The sequence below is a fragment of the Motacilla alba genome, chromosome 7 (genome assembly GCF_015832195.1).
Source record: "Motacilla alba alba isolate MOTALB_02 chromosome 7, Motacilla_alba_V1.0_pri, whole genome shotgun sequence".
Lineage (NCBI taxonomy): Eukaryota > Metazoa > Chordata > Aves > Passeriformes > Motacillidae > Motacilla > Motacilla alba.
In genome coordinates, this window is record NC_052022.1 from 36,260,228 (window position 1) to 36,281,083 (window position 20,856).

The window sequence follows — 20,856 nt, forward strand, 5'->3', positions numbered from 1 at the left end:
ACAAGGGCTTGGGAAGGACAGGAGGACTGGGACCTGTTGGTCTTGCTGGGAAGGCGGTGTTCCTCCCGGCACTCTGTCCAGAAGTTACTGGCTTCCTCTGGTGGCATCTTCTGTGTGGTCATGACAACTTGGAATAGCAGAGCCACAAACAGGCGGGAGGAATACAGGATCATGGCCTCGTGGCACTCAGGCACCTGGACAATCACCCAGATCACCAGGGTTGCCTGCAAAAGAAGCAGCCCAAGACAGCGCTCAGTGCCGAGGTGTCCATGGGGCAGGGCCCAAGGGCAGATGCAGGAGGAGCAGCGGGCCTGGTGCCCCCTGAGCCTGGCCCTAGCCCAGGTGTCAGCCCAGCAACTGAAGCACAGAGTGGAAGGAGAGCACTGGAGAGGTGACCGAGGAACGAGCATGTGCCCAGAAACTCACAGCCAGGGCAGAAACGTCCCTGTTGTCCCCATCAGAGGTGCATGCGCTGTGCAGAGGCCAATCCTCCATCACGCAGAGCAGTGTTGGCAGCACTTTCTCCACTGCTGATCCCACTGATCCTATGGTTCTCCACATCATTGCAGCAGCTCTGTGGGATCAGAGCTCTGTGTCAGGGGCGTCTCAGTCACAGTACCATGCCCTGTGCAGCTGTGGGGGCCCAGGTGCCAGAGCTCCAGTGCCCTGAGGGGCAGGGAGGGAGCATTGGCAGCAGGCTCAGGAAACACAGGGGCCCGAGGCTCCTGGACCTCTCTGCCTGTCTGGCAGACCCCACAGCACAGGCTGTGCAGGGCCACGGGCCCTAAAGGCCGGTGAGCCCTGAGCTCTCCAGACACGTGGGCCCCGTACCTGTTACATGTTGGGGCACAGCGCAGGAGGGTCAGCACCACGTCAGCTGGGTGTTCTTCAGCCAGCCTCACAATGTCAATTTGCAGCCTGGCATCCAGAGTGACATCGGACATAAGACTCTGGAGGATGTTCTTCACCTTAGCTGGCACCTGGAGGAGGCATGGGGGAGACTTGGAGCACTGTCTAGTGGGTGCAAATTCAGCAGCTTTCCCCAAGAAGTGCTTCCCTTCCCACCACACTGTGCTGGGCTCAAAGGCTGAGGCAGCCCATGGCCATGGCTTGAGGGGACACACGATCCTGGGAGGCCTCCAGGCCTGGCCCCAGGATGCTAACCTGCTGCTGAGAAGACATAGCACTCTCTTTGAAAGAATCTGAGTATTAGTTCCTGGCTGATAGTGGGAGTGAGGGTGGTGTCAGTATTTGTGTTGGCCTGAGTCTCTCCACTGTCAGTGTTTGTGATGGCCACGTCTCTCAGTCACTGCCATGTGTCTGCCTTCACCCTTTCATAATTCATTGCATTGCTTTGAGTGTGCTGTTGATTCGGGGCTGACAGGATCTCTGCTCGAGCTCGGCTAGCTCAGTCAATGCTGTCTCTGGGCTGACATCAGGCTCTGCCTGGAGCTCGGTCAGCCCCGAGTCAGGCTGGGCTGGGCCCTCAGCTGCTGCAGTGCCGCTCTTTCTACGTCGAATGCGCAGAAACTTCCGGAACATCTGCAGGAGAACAAAGGACAGGGAAGCAGGGACGCTCCATGGCATGCTGCAGGCATGGTGCTCGGCTGAGCAGGGGCAGCAGGCCCAGCCCAGGGGGGGATGGCTGCAGGTACCTTCAGGGTTTTGCGGAAGCGGCCACGGCCGGGTTCCTGCTCCTGTGTGCGCTGCAGGGCTGCATCTGGCAAAGAGCGAGCGCAGCCAGAGCTGAGGGGCTGCGGGAGAGGCCGGAGAACACAGCCCAGCCCTGCGCTGCCCAGGCAGGGAGAGCCCCAGCATGCCCCAGGGGGATGGAGCACGGCCACTGCGGGGTGTCTGCCCGGCCCCTCTGCTGTCCTGAGCATGGGCATGTCCCCAGGGCATGGGATGGGATGGGATGGGATGGGATGGGATGGGATGGGATGGGATGGGATGGGATGGGATGGGATGGGATGGGATGGGATGGGATGGGATGGGATGGGGCCAAGCTGGTTGAATCCCTCAGCCCTATGTCTGAGCTCTGCCACTCACCATCTTGCAGTGTCTGGATCTGCTCCGGCTCTTCAGGCTCTTGTGTTTGGGCGGCTCCATGGTCTTTCCTGTTTTTCCCCCTGAACACTTTGAACAGGCGGAGAAATCTGCCCGCCATGCCTGAGTCTGGCCTTGCGGGCATCTTAAAGAGAGATGTGTCAGGACGACTGCAAGTCAACAAGTCATGCAGTTGTGCCTTGAAGGCACGTGAGACAGAAGCCTCGGGAAGGGTGGAGGACTCAAGGTCCTGCACTCTGGTCTTGGGGGCTCCCGTCACAAGGACAGGAGACTCCTCATAAACAATTGTGGTTACCAGATCCCATGGATTTGCCTCGAGGGCAGCGGCTGCAGGGATGGGAGATGTCTCGGAAAAGCTCCGAGTCACCAAGTCCCGCAGTCTGGCATCGCAGACACCTGCAAAAGAGAAGCCTCGGGAAGGCCAGGGGACACCAAGTCCCACAGCCTGGCCGCGAGGTCACCTGTAGGAGTAACAATGCCTCGGAAAAGCTCCGGGTAGGACACGAACGAGCGCGCTGTGCGGGGGCTCCTCACGGCACCGCTCTGTCCCGTCCTGTCCCGTCGCGTGCTCTGAGCACTGTGGCTGCTCTTGTCACTGCCAGCTCCTATGTCACCACGTGTCACAAAGGGCCCTTGGACAGCCAGTTCCCTTCCATGCCAAGGTGACCGTGCTGCACCGTGTCACAAAGGGCCCTTGCACACACTGCCCCTGGCCCTGGGGCCGCCCCCGGCCCACGCAAAGGGGCCCCAAGTGTCTAAGACAGCCCGACAGGATCTGTAGGAATGGCTCAGACCATCAGCAAATGCTGTCCTGCTCCAGCAATTAGTGATAATTCACGTTAAAGTCTGCTTTTTCACAATTCCTTTGTGTCTTGATAATGCACCTAAATTTGCCTTTTCTTTGCCTTCTGTCTCTCCTGAGACCCCCATGGGTATCGCTGGGTTGTGCTACCCCAGGCTATGACGAGCAGTCTTGTTATTGTTCAGTTCGTCGTTCACTTGGCGATAGAACCAGTAAGGCAAAAATAGCTCTCTGTTTCCATGTATCACTACATGGACAGCATTTTAATTGCTTCTGACGATTCTCCATTATTGGGCGACTCTCTTGCTGCTTTAAATGTCATGCTTGGCAGCGGAGGCTTGTGCATAGCCACAGAAAAAATCCAGACTGAACCTCCCTGGAAATATCTGGGTTTCAAATTATTGGAGACAACAGTCACCCCACAGCTGGTGACCCTAAAAACCAATATGCACACATTGAATGGTTTGGAAAGTTGTTAGGCACTATTAATTAGATCCTCGCTTGATTGGGAATCACCACAAAGGAATTATCCCCCTTCTTTCAACTGTTCAATTGAAACCCAGATCTCCCTTCCCATGGCAGTTGACAAAAACTGCCCAAAAGGCTTTAGAGACTGTAAGTGATAAAATCAGCCACTTCTTTGGCACACGTCGAAACCCAGATTTGCCTTTGCAACTGTTCATGATTCTGCAATCTCTCCAACTCTGTGCTCTTCTGGGTCAATGTGATGTACAGGAACATCCTCTCTGGTTAGTAGAGTGGGTTTTTCTGCCACACACTTTTTCCAAAACCATAACCATTCAACCTGAGATGCTTTTTCAGCTGCTGGTGATGGGACGACTCCAAGGCCAGAGCCTGACAGGATATGACCCAGCAGCAATACATCTCCTCATTACTGCAGCAGAATTAGAGAATCCGTTCAGGGATTCACTGTCATTTCAAAATGCTCTTGCAGACTATACTGGACAATGTTTTCACACGATGCCTCAGCACGCCCTGCTGCAATCCTTCAAGGATTTCCCCTTTCAACAACAGCGACTTTAAAAGAAAACTCCAATCCCTGATGCAAAAATTGTTCTCACTGATGGATCGGGAAAGGCGCATAAAGCTGTGGCCCTTTGGAGAAATGATAAGGGACAGTGGAAACATTCTATAACCTTTCCAGCTGAATCTACCCAGCTAGTGAATCTGGTGGCTGTGCTGGAAGCATTTTGCCTTTTCTCACAGGAATCTATTAACATTGTTTGTGATTGTCTTTATGTTACAGGAACCATTGAGAGAATTCAGCACTCATTCCTGAAGGAAGTCTCTAACAGTTCTTTTTCTGTTCCTAACCACTCTCTACAAATTTTTACTTCACAGCTCTCACAAATCCTGCACTTTAGAGCACACACCACTCTGCCTGGACCTGGAGTGGATGGTAACGTGAAGGCGGATGCCCTCGCCGTGACAGTCACTATACCACAAAAGTTAGGGCAAGCCAAATTTTCTCATAATTTCTGCCATCAAAACGCCCAGTCACTGGGAAAACAATTCAATCTGACTTTGCCACAAGCATGGGGTGTAGTGAATCCTTGCTCACAGTGTCAGCAGACTCTTTGTTTGCCACAAATGTCAGGTACAAAGCCCACAAGGGTTGAAACCTAACGACATCTGGCAAGCAGATTTAACACACATGTCGAGCTTTGGGACTTTTAAATATGTCCATGTTTCTATTGATACCTTTTCTGGATTCATAGCAGCAAGAGCACACTAGGGTGAGAAATCCATGGGAATTTGCTGGACATTTCCCATTTCACGGGAATTTGATGGGAATTTGGGAGGGGAGCTGAAGGATTCTAAATTCCCAATGCCCAGAATGCTGTCATTCCCTGGGAATTTGGGAGGGGAAATGCAGGATTCAAAATTCCCAATGTCCAGAATGCCAGTATTCCATGGGAATTCGTTGGGAATTTGGGAAGGGAGCTGAAGCATTCAAAATTGCCGATGCCCAGAATGCAATTATTCCATAGTTTTGGTGGGAATTTGGGAGGAGGACTGGAGCATTCTAAATTCTCGACACCCAGAATGCCCTTATTCTGTGGGCATTTGGGAGGGGAACTGAAGGATTCCAAATTCCCTATGCCCAGGAAGCCATTATTCCATGGGAATTTGGGACGAGCTGCAGGAGTCAAAATTCCCAACACCTTGAAGGCAATTATTCTATGGGAATTTGGGAGGGGAGCTGGAAGATTTGAAATTCCTGGTGCCCGGAATGCAGTCATTCCATTTTCCAGTTTTGGTGGGAATATGAGACTGGAGCTGGAGAATTCCAACTTCCTGATGCCCAGAATGCTGTTATTCCATGGGAATTTGGTGGGAATTTGGGAGAGGAGCTGGAAGATTCAAAATTCCCAACACCTGCAATGCCATTATTCTGTGGGCATTTGGGAGGGGAACTGGAGCAGTCAAAATTCCTAACTCCTGGAATGCCATTATTCCATGGGAATTTGGGAGGGAAACTGGAGGATTCAAAATTCCCGAAGCCTGGAATACCATTATTCAATGGGAATATAGTAGAAATTTGCGAGGAGGCCTGAAGGATTCTAAATTCCCAATGCCCAGAATGCTGTTTTTCCATGGAAATTTGTGAGAGGAGCTGGAAGATTTGAAATTCCCAATGCCTGGAATGCTGTTATTCCATGGGAACCCCTTGGGAATTTGTGAGAGGAACTGGAGGATTCTAAATTCCCCATGCCGGGAATTCCATTATTCCTTGGGTATTTGGTAGGAATATGGGTAAGGAATTGGAGGATTCCAAATTTCCCTGGCTGGAATGCCATTATTCCATGGGAATTTATTGGGAATTTAGGAAGGGAACTGGAAGATTCTGAATTCCCAATGGCCTGAATGCCATTAGTCCTTGGGAATTTGAGAGGGGAATGGGAGAATTTGAAATTCCTAACACATGGAATGCCATTATTGCATGAGAATTTGGGAGGGGAGCTGGAGGATTTGAAATCCCCAATGTCCAGAATCCTGTTATTGCATGGAAATTTCGGAGGAGAGCTGGAGGATTCAAAATTCCTCATGGCTGGAAAGCCATTATTCCATGGGAATTTGGGAGAGCAGCTGGAGCATTAAAATTCCCGAGCCCTGGAATGCCATTATTCCATGAGAATTTGGAAGGTAAATGGGAGGACTGAAAATTGCTGATGTCCGTGCCTCTCGTGCCTTTGCAGCTGCCAAAAGGTGCGGTTTTGATCTGTGCTGATTGTGCTTGTGTGAAACATTGGCACAAGTGCTTGTGCTTAGGAATTTTGATGGAAAAAAGCATGACTCGGTTTTGCTTCTTTAAAATGTTTGGCAAAGTGTTTGAAATAACCATTGTCAGTTTGTCTGCTCTCGCATTTCCTTCCGCCGTGAATCCTGGAAACGAGGAATGAGCCCTGATAGGAGAGACAAAATATTGGTTAGTTCTGAGTTGCAAAACCGTATAAAGACATGAAAGCCAGCGATAACGATAACATTTGTAACATCCTTTAACACTTCTATTCTCTTACCAATACTAGCAACAGAAGAGGAATCTGTAAATCCACTAAAAAGTTCTGGAAAGAGCTGAAACGCCCTAACTACTGCAGCCAGTTCAACAATCTGAGGAGAGCCCTCTATTGTCTGAACATCTGACTCCCATGTTTTGGTTGTTTGATTTTGCCACACTGATGTGTGTGTTGTCCCTGCTCCATCAGTGAAGAGAGTTATAGCACTTAAAGGCTCTTCACTAAGCATGGATTTCTCTCTAAAAATTTTGCAATTTGTGGCCTGGGTAATGAATAGAACAAACCTGAATAATTTAACAATGCAATTTGCAAGTCTTCTGAATTTTGCAAAGCCCAATCAACCCTTTTCACAGGTAAACAGATATTTACAAAATCTTGGCCTGCCATAGTTAGCAGTATTGTTCTGGCTCTAATTATGATTTCAGCTGTCATCTCCATGGTCATAAAAATTGTTTTTGGAGACCTATAGGGAAGAAAAACCCACTGTGTGATTAACAAAGGATCTTCTTAAGAAGTGTTCCATTGAAAACTGAGACCATAGAGTTGCATTTATTCTCCTAACACTGCAAGAAATGCAGTCTCTATGGAGTTTTACAAGATTCCCTCACTTTTATTTCTACCTTTAAAAGGAAAGAGGAAGATGTGTGAGTTAACCCAACTAAGACAGAGTCAGCTGGTCTTCAAACCTAACAAACCAAGCCTGATCTCCGAGCTCTGGGAAAGATTCACCTAAACCACGGCAAGCCTGACATCTCCTCCCAAGAGCCTTTGGAGTAGTTATGTTAATTAGTCCAAGTTCTACGCCCCTATTAGTTACATGTGTTCTGTATATGGTATTCTTTCTAGAATGTTCCACCTCCAAGACTACATATTGTTACCTCTCCCTTGTTTCTGGTCTTTGGAGTTTGTCCCGATATTGTGTTCTGTTCCTGAACATAGTTCCCATTTTTATTTCTCGTTAAAAGTAATTCCCATGTCAGGCACTCCATTGTTCCCTCTGCTTCTCCCCTGTTTTGCACCACGTTCACCCAGAGTCAGGGGACCCAAGGTTTTATACAACCACCCTCACTGCAACCCTGCCAGTGCCCGGAGCGCTGTCAGGCAGTGCCGGGATCCCGGGTGTGGTTCTGGTGCCCACAAGTGAGGAATGGCAGCGCTGGGCTCAGAGGCAGTCAGAAAGGCAAGCAAGGGAGAGCAGAGGGCGGGCACCCTTCCAGTCTCTCTTGGGCATGGCCGCAAAACAGCCCCTGCTGCTTCTTCCTCCGCCCGTGTTTGGGCTGTGCTGCTGGCAGAGCCAGCCAGGCTGTGCTCTGCGTCCCAAAGCCTGTTGGGAGCGGGCATGGGAAGCGCTGTGTGCACAGCAGAGAGTCCTGGAAGGTGCTGGCAAGAGCGTCCTGCGGGAACAGGGCTCTGGTCCCTGGCCGGGAGCAGCCTGGTTTTGGTGCCGTCAGCGCAGGCAGGAGTTGAGGCAGGTGAAGAGGCAGCGGGCAGCTTGTGTTTGTACAGGGCCTGGGGCTGCACGTCTGAACCTCCGCCTGGAAACACACTTGTTTGAATACGAGCTAGAGCTGGAGTGCCTGTCCTGAAAGGGCCTGAAGTAATTCAGCCTTGCCAGCGTTCCTTAAGGCTGTGTTGGTGTTCCCCAGGAAAGCCACACATTTGGGGAAGCACCTTTGGAGGAAAGGGCTTGCTGCTCAAGGAAAGTGCTTCCCAGGGAGCTCCCAGGGAGGCAGGTGCGTGTCCCCCTTTGGCTCTCTGTGCTCCTTTCAGTCCTTGAGGCCCTCTGCACTTGGCAGAGGGGCAGAGGAAGGGAGAAGGCAGTGAAGAGCGGGTTTGGCATCTGCCTGGACCTGCGGACACCAAGCCAAGCACCTGCAGCAGGATGTCACCCCCTTTGGACAGAGGTGTGAGCAGACCCACCTCTGTCTAGCTGTGAGCCCCAAAGCTCTCTCTGAGACCTGTGAATTAAAAGGCCTTCACACACACGCTTTTCACATCTTCCCCTTGGGCTGTGTTTCACCTCTGGGCAATAGGCATTTGCCTCCTGCTTGGTGGGAGCTGCTGTGGCCCAGGGCCAGCACAGAGCTGGGCTGGGTGGGCCAGGCAGTGTGGAGAGTCTTGGCTGATCTTGGTGTGTGCCTGGCCTCAGAAAAGGCTTGGAAGGTTTGCCTCCCAAGGCGTCCTGCTCCCTGGCTCTCCCTGTGCACCTTGGAGAGAAGCAGGTCGGCATTTCTGGCAGCTGGGCATCAGCCGGCCTTAAATTTGGGGACGTGCTGTGGAGCAAGCCCAGCTGAGACACCCTGAGAGGAGCCCAGTGCTCCTTGCTCCTCTCTGCTGACATGTGAGCCTTTGCTTTCGGGATGGCCCTGGCTGTGTGAGGGGTGCTACGTGGCCACGAGACAGCCGGTCCTGTCCCGCTGGGTCCCAGCAGTGCCTGGCAGCCGTCCTGCATCCACACCAGGATGCTGGCCAGGAGAGGCCCTGGCAGCTGAGGCAGCTGATTTGAAGCTTTTGCAGATACGCACAGGGGACGGCCAGTGCTGTTCCAACACTCAGGATACAGCAGCCCTGAGGCGCCTCCCCAGAGCTGCCTGATGCCACCCACTCCTTGTGGCACCAGCTGCTTTCCTGTGCCATGCTCTACCTCCCCCAAGAGTAAAGAGGGAGCTGGAGAAAGAGCTTGCCAGGCTGCTCTCGATCCTTCACCAGCAGCCCTGGTTGAGTGCAGAAGTCGGAGCTGAGGGCAGATGTGCCAGTGGAACAGCCGTGCACAGGAAGGCTGGGTGGCAAGGATGATCCAGGAAGCACAGGCCTGGCCGCCTGAGCTTGCTGCCGGGGAAGGCCTTGGAGCAGATCCTCCTGAGGGCCATCCCACGGCACGTGCAGGGAACCAGGGGGGCTGCTGGAGGCTGGGAAAGCTCTGCAGAGGGACGGGGACAGCCAGGGGACCTGGCGGGTGTTGAGGGCTTCTGTGCGAGTGTTTGGGGGGTTGGTGTTGGGGGGGTGCGTTGGAGAAGGAGTTGTCTGGAAGGTGAGAGGTCTAGGCTGGAATGTGAGTCTGTTTGGAGGCAGCATCAATGGTTTGGCACAGCTTTGGTTATGGAGGGCAGAAGGAATATCTGTGACTATTTCCGTTCGTGGTCCTGATTCTCCTGCTGGGAACAAGAGGGGAGAGTTGCACTTTATTGGCCATTTAGATATCTGTAGCAGGGGGAGGATTAGCCCTTTTGCCATCGACTCATTTGTTTGGGTTCCTCTTGTAACACTGAGCGGACTGTGATTCCTTGAGAGCTTTTATTCCTTAAGAGAATTAGGAGATTATCATCCCTTCATCGGAAACTGTTTGGAAATCAACGAATGGCCTTCTTTGTTCCTCTGTGTAGTGCTATGTTCTGTACAGTGACTTCCAGTGGATGATGTTAAGGCAAATGAAGTGCTGCTTTGAGATGGGAGCAAACTTCCAAACCATTCACGTTCTCTGGCCATCCCAGTTAATTTGAGAAGTTTGCAATTTTTGGAAGTACTTGAGTTGAGCACTGGGGAAGAAAAGCTTGCCTGAAATGAAGATTCTTTAATGCCTGATTCTTTTGTGTCTTCATGGTAATGTTTTTGTGCTGCAGGAAATTACTTCAATGAGAAAGTAATTCCAGCATGGAATAAGAGCTTCTGAGAGAGAGCAAGTGTTGCCAGCAGTTGCTCCAGGTGCTGCTGCCATCAGCCCCTGCAGGAAGGAGCAGAGCCCCCAGTGCACGCAGGCTTTGGCACAGGAGCCCCCCGGGGGCACAGGTCTCTGGGGCAGGAGAGGGGCACCAGCGCTGCCAGGGCTCGGGGGGTGGCAGCTCTGCTTGGGCGGGGACTCTGCCACACCTGCTGATGCCAGCGCTGCCCGGGCCCCAGGGCTCAGAGCAGCATTCGTGCCCTGGCCCACCCGCTCCTTGTGCGTGTGGCACCCGCGGGTTTAGGATGGCCAGCAGCCGGGACGTGTCCCAAGGAGGCCGTGCCAGCTTCCCGGGAAGGCCCCGTGCCCTTGCCAGCGCGGCTGCGCCGGCAGCCCTGGGGGCTCCTTCTGCTGCCCCGAGCCCGCAGAGCAGGGCAGCGTTTGCTGCTGCTCTGAGCCCTTCCTAAAGATCCTGACAGGCTGTCTTAGACACTTGGGGCCAGGGATTCCTTCCAACCTGGGACACTTTGGGTGGGCCGGGGATGGCCCCAGGGCCGGTGGCAGAGTGTGCAAGGGCCCTTTGTGACACGGTGCAGCACGGTCACCGTGGCATGGAATGGCACAGGGTGTCCTTTGTGACACGTGGTGACATAGGAGCTGGAGGTGACAAGAGCAGCCACAGTGCTCAGAGCACAGCGACGGGACAGGACGGGACAGAGCGGTGCCGTGAGGAGCCCCCGCACAGCGCGCTCGTTCATTGCTGACGTGGAATTTTTCCTTGACCTTACTGCTGCAGGTGACCTCAAGTCCAGACCACAGGACTTGGTGACCCGTGGCCTTCTCGAGACTTCTCTTCTGCAGAACCCCTCAAGGGCAGACGGTGGCACTTGGTGACTCGGAGCTTTTCCGAGGCAACTCCCATCTTTGCGACCAGTACCCTTGAGGCCAGACCGTTGGACTTGTCAACTCAGAGCTCTTCCAAGGCCTCTCTCTTGCAGGTGCCCTCGACACCTGATTTTGGGAGAATGGCAGACAAACGCCAAGGCCTGTTCAGAGGGAAGAAGAACCAAGGCTCTTCAGCTGCCCCAGCAAAGCAGCGTAATGCGGCGCCACGGTTCCAGCCACTGCAGGACAGTGAGTGACAGAGCTGAGCCACAGGGATGATGGCTGCAGTCAGCCTGGCCCCATCCCACCCCATCCCATCCCATCCCATCCCATCCCATCCCATCCCATCCCATCCCATCCCATCCCATCCCATCCCATGCCATGCCCTGGGGACATGCCCATGCTCAGGACACAAGAGGGGCCGGGCAGACACCCCGCAGTGGCCGTGCTCCATCCCCCTGGGGCATGCCAGGGCTCTCCCTGCCTGGGCAGCGCAGGGCTGGGCTGTGTTCTCCGGCCTCTCCCGCAGCCCCTCAGCTCTGGCTGCGCTCGCTCTTTGCCAGATGCAGGGAAGAATCAGGACCCTGCTCGTGGTAGCTTCAGCAAAACCCTGAAGGTAGCTGCAGCCATCCTCACCTGGGCTGGGCCTGCTGCCCCTGCTCAGCTGATCACTGTGTTTGGAACACTCCATGGAACGTCCCTCTCTTCCCTGCTCTTCTGCAGAACTTCATTATGTGTGGAAAGACCACAGATAAGGAGGATGCAAACAAATTTGGCTACAGGCCAACTGATGTTAGCACCCCATCAATTGAATGCGCAGAAATGAGTAATTACATAGTGAAGGCTGACCAGGTAACAAATGAGGCCAATTCAGATACCTGAATGACTGAGGTCATAAAAAACACTGATACTACCCCCACTTTAACTGTCATTTATGCTCACAATTTATTATTAAGGGATAATCCTGCTTTTTATCAGAAATAATAAGCAGCCAGTGCCCATGGCTGGAGGCCTCCCAGGATCATGTGTCCCCTCAGGCCATGTCCACTTGCCTGCCTCAACCTTTGAGGCCACCGCAGTGTGGGGGGAGGGAAAGCACTTTGGGGAAACTGGGGAATCTCCTCCCTCAGAAAGCACCCTAAATTTTCTCCACACCTCTTCCAGGTGCCAGAAATGGTGAGGATTATGCACCAGAGACTTTCGTCCCCTGAGCCTGCCGATGTCAGGCTATTCATGAACATTCTGAGGATAGCTGAAGAACACCCAGCTGGCGTGGTGCTGACCCTCCTGCGCTGTGCCCCAACGTGTGACAGGTACGGGGCCCACGTGTCTGGAGAGCTCAGGGCTCACCGGCCTTTAGGGCCCGTGGCCCTGCACAGCCTGTGCTGTGGGGTCTGCCAGACAGGCAGAGAGGTCCAGGAGCCTCGGGCCCCTGTGTTTCCTGAGCCTGCTGCCAATGCTCCCTCCCTGCCCCTCAGGGCACTGGGGCTCTGGCACCTGGGCCCCCACAGCTGCACAGGGCATGGTACTGTGACTGAGACGCCCCTGACACAGAGCTCTGATCCCACAGAGCTGCTGCAATGATGTGGAGAACTATAGGCTCGTCGAGTCCCACAGTGGAGAAGGTGCTGCCAACACTGATCTGCGTGATGGAGGACTGGCCTGTGCACAGCATGTTCACCTCTGATGGGGATGACACAGATGTCTTTGCCCTGGCTGTGAGTTTCTGGAACTGGCCTCTGTAGCCCCCTGGTTGCCTCTCCAGGGCTCTCCATCCTCTCAGTGCCTCAGTTGCTGGGCTGACACCTGGGTAGGGCCAGGCTCAGGGGGCACCAGGCCCGCTGCTCCTCCTGCATCTGCCCTCAGGCCCTGCCCCATGGACACCTCGGCACTGAGCGCTGTCTTGGGCTGCTTCTTTTGCAGGCAACCCTGGTGCTCTGGGTGATTATCCAGGTGCCCAAATGCCAAGAGGCAATGCACAATTATGCCCCCCACCTGCTCGTGGCTCTGGTAGTTCAAATTTGCGACAGCACAGCGCATCCTTCTGAAGAGGTTGACACCTTTTGGAAGCAATGCCAGGACGAACACCACCTTAACACAAACCCCAGCAGGTGCTCCATCCCACTTCTCCCATGCCTCCCATGTCCCCATGGCAGGAGCCAGAGATCACAGTATGACCTGGGCTTTGCTCTGCACACAGGTTTGCACTGCAGACCATGAAGGCTCTGCTCTGCCGACTGCGGTGTGACAATGTGGTCATGGAAATGGGACGCAAACATGGCTGGGACACTCTGCTGTATGCTGACACCCAGCACTATGCCGTGGGTCTGCTGGCCAGGTGAGACCCCTTTCTCCCCACTGCCCCCAGCTTTTGTGCCATGTGCCTGGGTGCCCCATACAGTCCCTGTAGTCATGGGCCAGAGGGCCTCATCACTCGGGGAGGGAGGACCAATGAGACTGGAAAAGGCTGGGGGAGGAGGGTGCCCACAAGGAGCTGCCTTTTAGAGGGCCCACATCCCCTCCAGGGTGGTGGGGAAAGATTGAATCTTTGTGAGCCAGTTCTGGGAGATGATTGTCACTCATGCTCAGGCGGTTGGTGCACTTTTCCTCCTGCCAGGGAGATGCGCCGTGTCTTGATCCCTTCGTGTTCTCGTATTGCACTCCACCTGCTTGGCCTGCTCAGCAGGGAAACGCATCGCTGGGATCTGCCCTTCCTGGCATTCCTTGTGGAGGTGAGTCTGGTGGCCAGCGCTGCCTGGCTGAGCTGTCTCCCAGCTCACTGCCCTCTCATACCCATAGCTGCCTGGAATGGTGCCCACGCCCTGTGCTGCTGCCTGGGCCCAGCCCTGTGCGGTTCCGGGCTCCTGCCAGCCGGGTCCCCTGTCACTGCCCTGTGCCTTTCAGGTCCTTGAGTGCCTGGACTTGAGTGAATGCAGTGACAGTGTTCTGGAGATCATGTCAAGGTACCTGCAGAGCGAGTGCAGTGAGCGGCGTCGCCTGGCGCTCAGAGGCCTCGTGGTGCTCATCAAGGATCCCTCGCTGGTGAGAAGGGGGCAGCGGCTGAAGCTGCGCTGGGCAAAGCAGCCCCTTGGGCTGGCAGGGCTTCAGGAGCTGAGGCAGCTGCTCCCAGCGCTCCTGCCTCACCTGCCCCCGTGCTTTGGGACAGGCCTTTGGCCTGTGGGCCCTGCAGCAGCAGGCTGGGCTTGCAGTGCCAGGGCGCTGCAGCCCGACCATGGCTTCCCAGCACAGCCTTGTGTTGCACACAGGCCAGAAGAACAGGCATCCTGTCTCAACGGCTTGTGGATGTGCTGAGTGATGCAGATGGAGAGGTGGTCAGGATGTCCCTCTCAGTCTTCATGAATGTTCTCCAGTACAAGGATATCCTGGTATCCAGCACCACAGCCCTAAAGCTAGCTGATGCACTCCTACTACTCTTTGACCATGTAAGACTCTGTGGCCACAGCCATGGGACTGGCTGCTGCCCAGAAACTTGGTGTCCTGGGGATTTTTAGTCTTTTCTTCAGGTAGGCCTTGAGGAATTGTTGCTGAGGTCTTTTCTGCTTCCTTTCCTACAGGACAACAGCCATGTGCAGCTGCGCTCCATTCAACTTTTTGAAAAGGTGATGGACTTAGTAGTGGATGAGGGGAAAAAGTCTCTGAAGAGAACTGTGTACCAGAGCCTGCTCCCACTCTACTTGCACTGCCATGAGGAGAACCAGCACGTGGCGAATGTGAGGTTTTGTGTGATGCTGGTGCATCTCTGCGAGGGGGCTCAGCTGCCTCCTGCCCTGGTGCCTGACGAGCTGCAGCCTCCTCCAGGCCTTGGCACAGGGATGTGGGTCCTGTGCCCTGGGCTGTGGGGCCATCTCTGGCTCTCTGCTGCTCTCCAGGCCTCTATGGAAACGCTGCGTTGCGCGGCCGGGTTCCTGAAGAAGAGGGGTCTGAAGCAGCTGGTAAAGAAGGAGAAGCTGTCAAAGTTTGGCAAGTGCCTGGTAAGGACGGCCGGGAATGCCCAGGCTCAGCCTGGAGAAGGCCCTGAGCGCGGTGCTCAGCGTGCGGGGCTGGCAGCTGTGCCGCTGCCCGCTGCTGCACGCAGAGGCCGCGCGGGCTCTTCTCCAGGCTCCTGCGGGCCCGAGCCGGGTGCCCACGGAGCCCCGGCCCGGCGGCGCTGCGGGGCGGCCCCGCGGCTCCCCGGGCAGCAGCCGGCGCTCTGCCCCCTCCGGAGCCCGGCGCCAGCGGCTGCTGGCCGCGCCTCAGGGCTGCGCGGGCAGGGGAGGCCGGGGCTGCGCGCAGCGAGCGCCCGGCCCGGGGGCTGAGCCCGCGCCAAGCCTCCCCTGCTGCCGCTCTCTGCAGCTGGCAGAGGACAGGAGCCGAGCGGCCGAGCACCTGCGCCGGGCCCTGCGCTACCTGGAGAGCCCACACGAACCCCTGCGAGAGGCGGCCATCAGGATCATGGGTGAGCCCCGAGCCCAGGCTCCCTCCCCGCCCCGCCTGCAGCCCCGGCAGCGCCGGCCGGGCCCGGCGCCGTGGAGCCCCGCCCGGGCTCGGCGCTGCTGCCGCCCTCTGGCAGCCGTGCCCTGGGCCGGCAGCGTGCGGCAAGGGCCCGGGCTGAGCCCTGCCGGGCCAGCAGGGCGTGTGGCCACAGCGCCGGCAGCGCCGCCGGCAGGGAGCTGTGCCGCTGGCGCCGTGACAGGCTCTGTGTTCGCAGGGATCGCCGGGCGGCACCTGAAGGGACAGCCAGCAGAGCTTCACGTTCTCCGTGAGGGTGAGTGCGGGCAGCGGGCTGACAGCCGGGTCTGGCCAGGAGCGCTGCAATGCCCGGGCAGGGAGCTGCAATCTCTGCCCCGGCTGCGGCAGGCTTCGCTCCTTGTGTGGATGAAGGGTGCCGCGGGCAGAGCACACAGAGCGATTTCAGGGACACGGGCGGGGGCCGATTCGTGGCTGTGTCTTGCGGCTGATCCCGCAAGGCTCAGCCTCTTTTGTGGCCATGGCGAGAGCTGGGAGGGATGGGCTTAGCAGAACTATCTCCGGGTGTCTGTCTGGGCTCTGACCCTGGTAGTTCATCTGTGTTCCAGCCCTTGAAGCCATGAGCAAAGATGACAGCCCATCCTCCACTAACCTAGAAATTCAGGCAATTTTTGGACAAAGATCTGCAGAACTACGGTCATCTGCTGGACTCAGAGAACCAGGGTCCCAAGATCAGTACCAGGAGACTGTGAAGAGACCACCACTCAATGTCTCTGTAGCTCCAGGCACAGCTGATGCTGGCCACAGCTGAGCCTGTGGGAGCCTCCCATAGCTCTTGCCTTGTCCTTCCCTGTTGACAGTTCCCTCCCTCCAGCCCTCAAACCCTCCCCACCCCTTTTTTTTTTTGCCCCCATCTGAACCCTTCACTTTCCCTTCCATTAATAAACAGTTTGGTTTTTCCCCCTTACCTGTATCTCTGTGGAGCTGAAGCGGCGCAAATCCGGGGCCCTGGGACACACAGGCCCCTGCTGCCGTTCCCTCCCACGCCGTGCTTTGTGCACAGGCACAGAGGAAGGAGGGCAGCTCAGGCTGGAAAGGTCCCTGTGCTGAAGGTGCAGTTCCACAGCACTGTGCAGTTCCAGGCCTTGCAGAGCACCGTGGAGCCCCTGGGTTTTGGAAGAGCCAAGCTGAGAATGCTCTGAACCCAGCTGTGAGGGATTCCATGGCAAGCATCCACGGAGAACAAAGGAGCTTGGAATGCGTGAAGTTTTCAAGAATAGCTTCCTGAAAGCACAGCAGTGCTCCATCCCTGCACAGGATGAGGAAGAGGGCACAACCAGAGACCATCCGGGCTTAACAGGCAGCTTTGGGTGTGCCTAAGGGCAGAAGGAGCAGCAGCACGGTGCCCGAGACTCGGACACGGGACCGTGCCGGTGCCCGGAGCGCTGTCAGGCAGTGCCGGGATCCCGGGTGTGGTTCTGGTGCCCACAAGGGAGGAATGGCAGCGCCAGGCTCAGAGCCAGTCAGAAAGGCAAGCAAGGGAGAGCAGAGGGAGGGCACCCTTCCAGTCTCTCTTGGGCATGGCCGCAAAACAGCCCCTGCTGCTTCTTCCTCCGCCCGTGTTTGGGCTGTGCTGCTGGCAGAGCCAGCCAGGCTGTGCTCTGCGTCCCAAAGCCTGTTGGGAGCGGGCATGGAAAGCGCTGTGTGCACAGCAGAGAGTCCTGGAAGGTGCTGGCAAGAGCGTCCTGCGGGAACAGGGCTCTGGTCCCTGGCCGGGAGCAGCCTGGTTTTGGTGCCGTCATCGCAGGCAGGAGTTGAGGCAGGTGAAGAGGCAGCGGGCAGCTTGTGTTTGTACAGGGCCTGGGGCTGCACGTCTGAACCTCCCCCTGGAAACACACTTGTTTGAATACGAGCTACAGCTGGAGTGCCTGTGCTGAAAGGGCCTGAAGTAATTCACCCTTGCCAGCATTCCTTAAGGCTGTGTTGGTGTTCCCCAGGAAAGCCACACGTTTGGGGAGCACCTTTGGAGGAAAGGGCTTGCTGCTCAAGGAAAGCGCTTCCCAGGGAGCTCCCAGGGGGGCAGGTGCAAGTGTCCCCCTTTGGCTCTCTGTGCTCCTTTCAGTCCTTGAGGCCCTCTGCACTTGGCAGAGGGGCAGAGGAAGGGAGAAGGCAGTGAAGAGCAGGTTTGGCATCTGCCTGGACCTGCGGACACCAAGCCAAGCACCTGCAGCAGGGTGTCACCCCCTTTGGACAGAGATGTGAGCAGACCCACCTCTGTCCAGCTGTGAGCCCCAAAGCTCTCTGTGAGAGCTGTGAATTAAAAGGCCTTCACACACACGCTTTTCACATCTTCCCCTTCGGCTGTGTTTCAACTCTGGGCAATAGGCATTTGCCTCCTGCTTGGTGGGAGCTGCTGTGGCCCAGGGCCAGCACAGAGCTGGGCTGGGTGGGCCAGGCAGCATGGAGAGTCTTGGCTGATCTTGGTGTGTGCCTGGCCTCAGAAAAGGCTTGGAAGGTTTGCCTCCCAAGGCGTCCTGCTCCCTGGCTCTCCCTGTGCACCTTGGAGAGAAGCAGGTTGGCATTTCTGGCAGCTGGGCATCAGCCGGCCTTCAAATGGGGGCGTGCTGAGGAGCGAGCCCAGCTGAGACACCCTGAGAGGAGCCCAGTGCTCCTTGCTCCTCTCTGCTGACACGTGAGCGTTGCACAGGCAGCATCTGTGGTTTGGCACAGCTTTGGTTATGGAGGGCAGGAATATCTGTGACTATTTCTGTTCGTGGTCCTGATTCTCCTGCCGGGAACAAGAGGGGAGAGCTGCACTTTATTGGCCATTTAGATATCTGTAGCAGGGGGAGGATTAGCCCTTTTGCCATCGACTCATTTGTTTGGGTTCCTCTTGGAACACTGAGCGGACTGTGATTCCTTGAGAGCTTTTATTCCTTAAGAGAATTCAGAGATTATCATCCCTTCCTCGGAAACTGTTTGGAAATCAACGAATGGCCTTCTTTGTGCCTCTGTGTAATGTTATGTTTTGTAAAGTGACTCTCAGTTAATGATGTTAATGCAAATGAGATGCTGCTGTGAGATGGGAAGCAAATTTCTAACTCTCACATTCTCAGGCCATCCCAATGAATTGGGGAAGTTTGCAATTTTTGGAAGTACTTGAGTTGAGCAATGGGAGGTAAAACTTTCCTCAACTGAGGATTCTTTAATGCCTGATTCTTCTGTGTCTTCATGGGAAAGATGTTGTTGTGCTGCAGGAAATGACTTCAATGAGAAAATAATTCCAGCATGGAATAAGAGCTTCTGAGAGAGAGCAAGTGTTGCCAGCAGTTGCTCCAGGTGCTGCTGCCATCAGCCCCTGCAGGAAGGAGCAGAGCCCCCAGTGCACGCAGGCTTTGGCACAGGAGCCCCCCGGGGGCACAGGTCTCTGGGGCAGGAGAGGGGCACCAGCGCTGCCAGGGCTCGGGGGGTGGCAGCTCTGCTTGGGCGGGGACTCTGCCACACCTGCTGATGCCAGCGCTGCCCGGGCCCCAGGGCTCAGAGCAGCATTCGTGCCCTGGCCCACCCGCTCCTTGTGCGTGTGGCACCCGCGGGTTTAGGATGGCCAGCAGCCGGGACGTGTCCCAAGGAGGCCGTGCCAGCTTCCCTGGAAGGCCCCGTGCCCTTGCCAGCGCGGCTGCGTCGGCAGCCCTGGGGGCTCTTTCTGGAAGCCCAGGGGCCTGAGACCCGTAGTGCCCGGCCGCCTGCTGAAATTCTGTACTGATCAAGATGCCTCCCAGACCCCAGCTGCCACCACCGCCACGTCTGGCTGCTTTGAGAGTGCCAATCACCTCCTGCAAACTGACAGCAGCAACCTGGTCTGGTGAGCTTTGTTTCCTAGGGAAAATGCCGGCATTTTTGTTCAGGAGCCTGTGGCCTTGAGTGCCCGACTGCACGGTGCAGGATTCCGGGAATTCCTTCCAACCTGGGCCTCTTTGCGTGGGCCGGGGGCAGTCCCAGGGCCAGGGGCAGTGTGTGCAAGGGCCCTTTGTGACACGGTGCAGCACGGTCACCGTGGCATGGAATGGGACATGGTGTCCAAGTGCTCTTTGTGACACGTGGTGACATAGGAGCTGGTGGTGACAAGAGCACGCCACAGTGCTCGGAGCACGCGACGGGACAGGACGGGACAGAGTGGTGCCGTGAGGAGCCCCCGCACAGCGCGCTCGTTCGTGTCCTACCCGGAGCTTTTCCGAGGTGTTATTCCTGCAGGGAATGACCTCAGGGCCAGACTGTGGGACTTGGCATCCCGTAGCCCTCCAGAGGCATTTGTCTTGGAATTAGCCATCATTCCGATCAGTGATATGGAGCAGAGACTGCCAAGAGTGCCCAATCTGGCGTGGCTGGAGGAGGAGGAAGAATACACTGAACCTGACCTAGAACTGCAGACCGAGGAGGTGTTGCCGATCCAGCTGCTGCAGGAGGGTGAGTGGCAGATCTGGGCTACAGGGCTGGTGCCTGCATCCAGCTTGGCCCCATCCCATCCCATCCCATCCCATCCCATCCCATCCCATCCCATCCCATCCCATCCCATCCCATCCCATCCCATCCCATCCCATCCCATCCCATCCACTAGGGACATTCCCATGGACAGAACAGAACAGGGATGGCAAGATCATTGAGCAGAGACCCCCAAGAGTGCCCAAGCTGGCCTGGGTGGAGGAGGAGGAAGAAGAGCCTGAACCGGACCCAGCAGTGGAGACTGAGGAGGTTGTGTCTATCCAGCTGCTGCAGGAGGGTGAGTGGCAGAGCTGGGCTACAGGGCTGCTGCCTGCATCCAGCTTGGCCCCATCCCATCCCATCCCATCCCATCCGTTCCCTCTCATCCCTCCCATCCCATCCCTGGGGATGTTCCCATGGACAGAATGGAAGAGAGATGGAAAAGACACGGACCAGAAACCCCCAAGAGTGTTCAGGCTTGCCTGGGTGGAGGAGGAGGAAGAAGAGCTTGGAGCTGCCCCAGCAGAGGAGATGGAAAACGTGGCGCCGTTCCATCCACCACAGGAGGGTGAGTGGCAGAGCTGGACCACAGAGCTGGAGCCTGCAGCCAGCTTGGCCCCATCCCATCCCATGCCATCCCATGCCATCCCATGCCATGCCATGCCATGCCATGCCATGCCATGCCATGCCATGCCATGCCATGCCATGCCATGCCATGCCATGCCATGCCATGCCATGCCATGCCATCCCATCCCATCCCATCCCATCCCATCCCTTCCTATCCCAGGTGGTCAAAGGTTGAATTTGATAGTCAGAGTTTGGACTTGAAGGTCCAAGGTTGGATTTGGGTGTGAACAGTGGGATTTATGGGTCAAAAGCTAGATTTGATGGTCAAAATTTGGATTGATGGTCCAGGGTTGCATTTGGTGGGCAACACTGGGATACCATGGAATAACGGC

The 20,856-nt window shown here is 56.0% G+C and overlaps 1 protein-coding gene across 1 annotated transcript; it reads left to right on the forward strand.

The window, feature by feature from the left end:
* Positions 1–14,898: 14,898 nt before the first annotated feature.
* Positions 14,899–16,372, forward strand: LOC119703439. Its single transcript, XM_038143359.1, has 3 exons — positions 14,899–15,407; positions 15,660–15,716; positions 16,027–16,372. The coding sequence occupies exons 1-3, from the start codon at positions 14,960–14,962 to the stop codon at positions 16,227–16,229; spliced, it is 708 nt and encodes a 235-aa protein (XP_037999287.1). The 5' UTR covers positions 14,899–14,959; the 3' UTR covers positions 16,230–16,372.
* The last annotated feature ends 4,484 nt before the right edge of the window (positions 16,373–20,856 follow it).